The sequence below is a fragment of the Vigna unguiculata genome, chromosome 6 (assembly GCF_037176805.1).
Source record: "Vigna unguiculata cultivar grain cowpea cultivar isolate G323 ecotype 2 chromosome 6, ASM3717680v1, whole genome shotgun sequence".
Lineage (NCBI taxonomy): Eukaryota > Viridiplantae > Streptophyta > Magnoliopsida > Fabales > Fabaceae > Vigna > Vigna unguiculata.
This window is the reverse complement of record NC_140797.1, coordinates 20,246,771-20,256,208: the sequence shown is the minus strand read 5'-3', so window position 1 is coordinate 20,256,208 and position 9,438 is coordinate 20,246,771. Positions and strand designations below refer to the sequence as shown.

The 9,438-nt window shown below is 36.0% G+C and overlaps 1 protein-coding gene across 1 annotated transcript; it reads left to right on the top strand.

Annotated features, from left to right (window-relative positions):
• Positions 1-3,172: 3,172 nt before the first annotated feature.
• On the top strand, positions 3,173-8,802 carry LOC146885648 (uncharacterized). The gene is given in 2 exon segments (XM_085675031.1): positions 3,173-3,294; positions 8,319-8,802. Coding segments are annotated over 2 exon segments (606 nt in total).
• Positions 8,803-9,438: the final 636 nt, after the last annotated feature.

The window sequence follows — 9,438 nt, the reverse complement described above, 5'->3', positions numbered from 1 at the left end:
TTAACCATCAGAATTACAAAAGACACATAAATTTCAATATCAACCCGCTTAAAGCTATTAATTAATGATCCACTCAAGCAAATAACGATCCACTTCTTAATGGTTGATTGTAACTAAATTTAAGGCTACCAAAACTCATCCACAAACTTTGAGCAAAGGTCCACTTGATCTTACAAAGGTTGGTTCTTAAGTTGGCATATGGACCCTTATTTCCACTTGAAGATAAAGCAAAACTAAAGCCCATTAATTGGTTAAGCACAAACATAATTTGGTCAGCCAATTTTACAAAGCATTGAGCCCTTATTTAAATAAAAGAAACTACATCAACACGGCGCATTAGTCATCCTCCATTTGACCCATATGCAATTCACATCATACCCTCCTTCTTCGAGAAGATTTGTCCCGAATCTTAAGACACTAGTTTTAATGTAAGTTTATTATGATCTTGTGGAAGACTTTTATTTTTACACAAGTTGAAATTAATTCTCTTCTTCCAAGATCAAATTCAACTTGATATTTGTTACTTGCCAATGGTTGCAATCTGTCGATAACATTTCTTGGCAACAGTACCCCACCTTGATATGTAACAATAAGTAATTCCATTCATTGTGTTTGACGAATTTGCTTCTTATCGACGGACCAAATACATAACAACGCACTATGAACAAGCTTCCTTTTTAAACATGGAAGTTAGTGTGTTTCATTCACATGCTTATCCTTTTGTTTCTGTCAAATGACATCACAAACTGTACAAGAAAAAACATTGACGAATAAACATTCTCTAGTTCCATTTATTTTTCTTTATTTTTCCTTCCTTCTGCAGTTTATATTACTTCATTTTCTATTCTTTCTTGTTCTGTTTTCTCCTTCAGCCTACGTTGATCCTTATTGACTTGTGTTGGTGTCATAAATTTCTTTTTCTTTTGATGTCCCTCCAGCCTCAAATAAAGGGAACGTTCATCAAGATGGAGTGTTTTAAAACGAAGCCATGCCCATCCCAAAATTAGATGATAAGAGTCCATGGGAGCAATATCACATAATACTTCTTTCACACATTGCCATGTACTGAATTTGATCCATGCTTGATCTAGATGAAAGGTTGCTGGTAGTTGGGGTTTCTCCACCAATCTTTGGCTTACAACATTGTTTCCACTTCCATAATCGAATGCAACTAAACATGGATGGCCTTCGATTAAACACTTTGTATAATAAACTTCCTTTCCTATTCCAAATCTAGATAGCCAGGCTCTGAATACCAAATGATGTGAATCCAAAAGGTTTGATTCGTTTGACTGATCTATCATTGTTGGAATGCTTACAAGCAAGAAATTTGAGAAATTATTTAAAACGAGAAAATGGAAATATAAAAGAAGATGGAACGCAAATTGATAGACATCCCACTTCCAAGAATGGAAGATAAGCCTAAAAGTTGAAACACACAAAGGGATAAAGGACCTTTGGTTAAACTCATGGATTCTTGAATCACTCAAGAACTTAGGAGAATCACTCTCACTAAGATAGATGAGATAAAGCTCGTTTATTTTCTAAGTAAAACTCAGCTTGCCTTCATTGATGAAAATGATTCAACTTATTTTGGAGCTTTAACCATCAGAATTACAAAGGACACATAAATTTCAATATCATCCCTCTTAAAGCTATTAATTAATGATCCACTCAAGCTAATAACGATACGCTACTTAATGGTTGATTGTAACTGAATTTAAGGCTACCAAATGTCATCCACAAACTTTCATTAAAGGTCTTGTTGATCTTCCAAAGGTTGGTTCTTAAGTTGGCATACGAACCCCTATTTCTACTTGAAAATAAAGCAAAACTAAAGCCCATTATTTGGTTAAGCCAAAACACAATTTGGTCAGCCAATTTTACAAAGCATTGGGCCCTTATTTAAATAAAAGAAACTGCATCAACACGGCGCATTAGTCATCCTCCATTTGACCCATATGCAATTCACATCATACCCTCCTTCTTCGAGAAGACTTGTCCCGAATCTTAAGACATTAATTTTAATGTAAGTTTATTATGATCTTGTGAAGGACTTTTAATTTTTCACAAGTTGAAACTAATTCTCTTCTTCGAGGACCAAATTCAACTTGATATTTGTTACTTTCCAATGGTTGCAATCCGTCGATAACATTTCTTGGCAACAGTACCCCACCTTGATATGTAACAATAAATAATTCCATGCATTGTGTTTGACGAATTTGCTTCTTATCGACAGACAAAATGCATAATAAAGCACTATGAACAAGGTTCCTTTTTAAACATGGAAGTTGGTGTGTTTCATTCACATGCTTATCCTTTTGTTCCTGTAAAATGACATCACAAATTGTAGAAGAAAAAACATTGACGAATAAACTTTCTCTAGTTCCATTTCTTTTTCTTTATTTTCCCTTCCTTCTACAGTTTATATTACTTCTTTTTCTATTCTTTCTTTTCCTATTTTCTCTTTCAGCCTATGTTGATCCTTACTGACTTGTCTTGGTGTCATAAATTTCTACTTCTTTTGATGTTCCTCATGCCTCATATAAAGGGAACGTTCATCAAGATGGAGTGTTTCAAAACGAAGCCATGCCCAACCCAAAAGAAGATGACAAGAGTCTATGGGAGCAATATCACATAATACTTCTTTCACACATTGCCATGTACTGAATTTGATCCATGCTTGATCCAGATGAAAGGTTGCTGGTAAGTGGAGTTTCTCCAACAATCTTTGGCTCACATCATTGTTTTCGCTTCCGTAATCGAATGCAACTAAATATGGATGACCTTCGGTTAAACACTTTGTATAATAAACTTCCTTTCCTATTCCAAATCTAGATAACCAGGCTCTGAATACCAAATGATGTGAATCCACAGGGTTCGATTCGTTTGACTGATCTATCATTGTTGGAATGCTAACAAGCAAGAAATTTGAGAAAGTATTTAAAACGATAAAATGGGAACATAAAAGAAGATGGAACGGAAATTGATAGTCAATAGAACTTTAGGCACATTACTTAGGACTGTTATAAAGAAAAATCTTAAGTCTTGGGAAGCATGTTTGCCTCATGTTGAGTTTGCTTATAATAGGGTTGTCCATAACACAACTAATTATTAACCTTTTGAGATTGTATATGGATTTAACCCTTTAACTCCTCTTGATTTGCTACCTATGCCTAACATTTCCATGTTTAAGCATAAAGAAGCACAAGCTAAAGCTGACTATGTGAAGAAGTTACATGAGCAAGTAAGGGGTCAAATTGAAAAGAAAAACGAAAGCTGATGAAGGATTATGTTGTCTTCTTTTTAAGATTATTGAATATGGTGTGAGTTGATTAAGAAAGCTAAGTGAAATCCCCACTGGACATTAAGTGAAATCCCCATGCAAGATAAGGCTTAAAAGTATTCACTCCCAAGGGAGGAAACTCTCACAAATGGTTGAGACACAAGAGTGTTTTTACTTCAAAATGTTCAACCCTTTTACATGTCTAGGAGCACCCCTTATATAGAAGAGTTTAGGGGCCTCTAAGCAAATAAAAGATACCTAAGGATGTCTCTACAAAAACCTAACCCTAGCTTCTAGAAACTAGGTCAAATAAGGTTACAAAAAATTAGAGACAAAAGAGCTAGCTATGGTGTGTGCAAGGCTAATTTCGTTCTAGCACAAAAGGAGACAAAGAATGTGTCTCATATGTCTCCAAAAAGTGGCCAAAGAGTGCTAAAAACAAAGGAGACCAAAGGTACATAGGTACACTTGCTTCATGCCTTTTACTTTATGCTTTATGCCTTTGCTTTACTCTCTCTTCCACATCATTTATGCTCCCCAATCACCATGCGCCACCTAGCATTGCTTTCTTACTCCTAATTAACCTACAAAGCAAATAAACATAGATTAGCATGTTGGCTTAAGTCAAGTTAACTATAGTCAATAAGTCAAACCTAGTCAAAGGTCAACAAGTCAACCAAAGTTGATTCAACTAAGTCAACTTTGGGAATCAAAAATAATAAACACAAATGAAAAGGGATGAAGGATTAGTGAACTTCCTTTCTAAACATGCTTAGTCTTCTTAAGCATGTGCCTTCATCCTTGGTTGGGGTCAATCCTTCATCATCCTCTCCTTCTTGGAGAGAATTTGACCACAAATTCTTGAAGCCTTTGTGGATGGAACTTGACTTGATTTGGGGGAGGATTTGCGCCTCCCTTTTATGAGCTTTTATTCCATCCTTTCTAAGGGTATTACCCCTAGCTTTGGTTAGGCCATCTTTATTTTCTAGACTACTCTTCCTTTCTTGCTTATGCTTTGGGCCTTCCTTTTTGGCTTGGGAAGAGAAGGAAGAGTGATGCACATCTTGCTTTGGAAGAATTTTTTTATAGGCAAGTAAAACCTTGGTGAAAGCTTGCCCTTTTTCTTTTTCTTCTTTATCTTTTCTTATTATATTTCTAACCTTATTAACTTCTTGAGGTGATAGAGGTAGTAAAGTTGTCTTTTTCCCATTTTTGAAGAAAATGTATTGGTTGGTATAGCCATCATGTAAAGTTTGTTTATCAAATTGCCATGGCCTACCTAGTAAGATATGTGTGACTTCCATGGGAACAACATCACATAGCACCTCATCTTTGTAGCTTCCTATAGAGAAGTTAATTAGGACTTGTTTATTGACATCTATTTCTCCCTCTTTACTTATCCAAGCAAGCTTGTAGGGCTTAGCATGAGGAATGGTCTCTAAGCTAAGCTTTTCCACCAACCTTGTGCTAGCTACATTGGTACTACTTCCTCCATCAATAATTAGAGAGCAAACCCATTTGTTAATTTTGCACCTAGATTGAAAAATGTTTTCTCTTTGAGTTGGCTCAAGTTCACTTTGATCTTGACCTATCATGCGCCTTAATAACATAGGGTCTTTCTCAAAAATTTTAGTTTTACTAGAGGAAGAAGATTCTTTTGAAAGAGAATGGGGAGATGAGTGTTCACTTTCAACATCATTACTCTTCTTTAAGATCATGGTCCTTTTGGTTGGGCAATTTAAAGCAATGTGATTATAACCCAAACATTTAAAACATTTAATGGAACTTGATCTTTGAGAAGTGGAATGGTGAATGTGATCACTTGGTGACTTACTTTTACTTGGTGGTTCTTGATGAGAGTTAGAAGGGAACTTATCATGTTTCTTTTTATCCTTTCCCTTCCATGAGTGACTAAAGTAGTGGTTGGGTGAGTAACTCTTCCTTGCCCTTCTTTTTCTTTTCAATTGAATTTCAATCCCAAGGGCAAGTGTGAAAACATTTTCAAGAGTGGAGTACTCATACAACTCTACTTGGTCTTGTATGTCTCTCCTAAGACCACTCACAAATCTTTTTATTTTCTCTTTGTTAGTTTCTTTTATTTCAACCCTACGCATTTGAGACTTTATTTCTTTAAAGTACTCACTCACACTCATAGAACCTTGGTGAAGCCTTTGGAGCTTCAAAAGAAGTTCCTTCCTATAGGAGGGAGGAACAAATCTAGCGCGCATAAGAGTTTTAATGTCCATCCAAGAAGCCGCGGGTGGTCCTTGGTCATAATTCTTACAAACTTTATGCCACCAAGTATTGCCATACTCCAAAAATCCTAAAACTACTAGATCAACTTGTGTTTGATCCTTTACATGATTTTCATTGAAAATTTGATCAACTTTAGCTTCCCAATCAAGGAAGATTTTGGGATCACTTCCACCATAGAACTTAGGAATCTTTGGAGTTTGCTTCTCTTGTGATGGGTTGCACCTAGAATGCCCTCTTTTCCTAGGCTCCCTTTCTTTCTCCCTAGCTTCAAGCCTTTGAATGTGCTCTTGGATTCTTAGGTCACTTTGCTCCTTTTCTTTTCTCAATTGTTCAAAGGCCTCCTTCCTAGACAACTCCAAATCCCGAAGCAATCTCATCAATGTATTGTTTTTGTTTGGTGTAGGTGCATTTGATGAACTTGCCATGATTCCTACAACAAAAGCACTCAAATCTGAGACAAAATAAATGGATTAGAGGTTAGAAAATATGAAAACCGAGACCAAATCCAACCCAAAATGTAACCCAAGTGTTTAGATCACTCTCCCAAAGTAACAAGGCAAGGCTAGCACTCAAAATCCACCAAAGGAGTGAAGCAAACACTTTTAAAAACTTGTTCAAAACCTTTCAAATGCAATACAAGTGATTCGGCCACAACATCCCAAGAGTTTCAAGAAAAGAAAACTACTAAGACAAAACAAAGAACACCTAGTGACAAGCAAGAAAAGCACAAAAACAAGAAAGTTTAACTTCTAAGGAAATTTTTTTTTTAAAGACAAAACTTGAACAAGACTAAAGCAATGAAAAACACTTTTAAAGACTCTATGGAAAGCATTTGAACAAGCCAAGATTATATCTCAAATTATGCATACACCAAGAAAGATCATAACCAAGTTAAAACATGGAACTAATTTGCCAATATCACCCAAAATCCAAGTATAAAATTTGGTAGCATAGCACCTAGTAAAAATGGCCAAATGGATTCACCAAGCAACACATTAGCTCTTGGCCAAACTGTTTTTGGTCATGAAAATAATTTTTCTTTTCAAAACTAGGTACTTAAGATGATGAGAAGGATATTTTAGGGTGTCTTGAACACTTAGTTCCTTAAAAATTAGGTCAAAATCAATTTCAAGGAGCATGCAACAACAAAAGGCATAGATCTCATTCAATAGCTCAAATACTTAGAAACAAGAATAAGAAAACTCAAAGAAGCATATGACATATGACTCAAGCAAAAGTTAGACACATTTAAAGACTCAACATGACATACACAAAGACACAAACATGTAGCTATCATGCATTTAAACTCATGGATTTGAGGCTCAAAGACTAAGCATCCAAAGACATGTTATCCAACCAGATTTAGGAGTAAAAGAATCACAAAACCGAAGCAAAAATTGCCACAACATAACCTGAACTTTGCTCACTCATTTGATCATAAATCTTTCCACAGAACTCCAAATGCATTGGTTCTTTTTTTGTTAGAAACTAGACTAACAGAGCTTTCTTTTGACATCAAGAACGTAATTTTTGGATCACTGAGCAGGTGCAGTTTAATCTTTTAAAATCGTGAACAGTTTCTGCCAGCATTGTTTTTGTGTGCAATGGAAGTGGATTTGAACCATACAAAGATAGCTACAACAAGACAAGATTAGCACATGAAAAAAAACACCATATTCAAGATAACCTAGGCTCTAGATACCAAATGATGAAGGATTATCTTGTTTCTTTTTAAGATTATTGAATATGGTGTGAGTTGATTAAGAAAGCTAAGTGAAATCCCCACTGGACATTAAGATAGCAAGCTATCTAGATGTGAAGGTTCCTTTCACAAAACTCAAGAGAAGAAGATGATGGATTGATTCAAAATGAAAAAGAAATGGAAAGCACATAAACCATAAAAAACCAAGAACAATTAAAGGAAGAAGAAAACACAAAATGGAAAGGAAAGAAATGGTAAAAATGTGAGAAGCACGCCACTACAAGGCTAGGCTAGAAGCCATGGCAACCTTGAAGATGAGTGGATGTGTGCCGCCACTTGCTATGCAAGATAAGGCTTAAAAGTATTCACTCCCAAGGGACGAAACTCTCACAAATGGTTGAGACACAAGAGTGTTTTTACTTCAAAATGTTCAACCCTTTTACATGTCTAGGAGCACCCCTTATATAGAAGAGTTTAGGGGCCTCTAAGCAAATAAAAGATACCTAAGGATGTCTCTACAAAAACCTAACCCTAGCTTCTAGAAACTAGGTCAAATAAGGTTACAAAAAATGAGAGACAAAAGAGCTAGCTATGGTGTGTGCAAGGCTAATTTCGTTCTAGCACAAAAGGAGACAAAGAATGTGTCTCATATGTCTCCAAAAAGTGGCCAAAGAGTGCTAAAAACAAAGGAGACCAAAGGTACATAGGTAGACTTGCTTCATGCCTTTTACTTTATGCTTTATGCCTTTGCTTTACTCTCTCTTCCACATCATTTATGCTCCCCAATCACCATGCGCCACCTAGCATTGCTTTCTTACTCCTAATTAACCTACAAAGCAAATAAACATAGATTAGCATGTTGGCTTAAGTCAAGTTAACTATAGTCAATAAGTCAAACCTAGTCAAAGGTCAACAAGTCAACCAAAGTTGATTCAACTAAGTCAACTTTGGGAATCAAAAATAATAAACACAAATGGAAAGGGATGAAGGATTAGTGAACTTCCTTTCTAAACATGCTTAGTCTTCTTAAGCATGTGCCTTCATCCTTGGTTGGGGTCAATCCTTCATCAAAAGCTATGCAAGGCAAGCTATCAAAGGTAGAAAGAAGGTTGTCTTCCAACTTGGAGATTGGGTTTGGGTGCACATGAGAAAGGAAAGGTTTCCAGAACAAACAAAATCAAAGCTTCAACCAAGGGGAAATGGTCCATTCCAAGTGCTTGAAAGAATAAATGACAATGCTTACAAAATTGATCTGCCTGGTGAGTATAATGTTAGTTCCACATTCAATGTGTCTGACTTATCCCTTTTTGATGTAGAGGGAGAATCTGATTTGAGGACAAATCCTTCTCAAGAGGGAGAGAATGATGGAGGTGTGACAATGAGCAAAGACAAGGATCCACTTGAAGAACTTGGAGGACCTATGACAAGGTCTAGAGCAAAGAAAGCAAAAGAAGCTCTACAACAAGTGTTGTCAATATTATTTGAGTACAAGCCCAAGTTTGAAGGAGAAAAGACAAAAGTTGTAAATTGCATCGCGACCCAAATGGAAGAGGACTAACGCGCCAGATTAATGCAGTTTCTTTTATTTAAATAAAGGGCCATTTGACATCTTAAGAACCAGCCTTGGAAGACTAAGAAGACCTTGCTGAATAATTTTGGATGACTTTTTGGCTGCCCCAATTTCAGTTATAATTAGCCATTAGGTAGTGGACAATTATTAGCTTGATTGGTTTATTATTAGCATTAGTGCGATATAATGACAATTAATGGTCTTTTTGTAACCCTAATGGTTAAAGCCTCTATATAAGCTGAACCATTTCTTATCAATGAAATCAAGTTAAGTTTTGTTCAGAAATTCAATTTTCTATCTAATAGTGAGAGTGATTCTCCTAGTTCTTGAGTAATTCAAGAACCCTTGGCTGTATCAAAGGATTTTTCCATCCTTTGTGTGTTGCCTCCTTTGGAAAGAGTGATTCTTTCCTTCCACTTTTAGATTCACCCCTTATTACTTTCTTCTTCACCCAATTTTCAAAAGAATATCTCATTCTGCCCACAAAACATCTCGTGGTCATAACTGGTTCTTACCCTAAAAGAAAAAGAAAATCCTAAGTCAGCCCTTGTGCAATGAGATTCATATCATTTGGTATTCAGAGCTTCGGTTTAAGGGTTTGAACGTCAAATTGGTAACATCCTT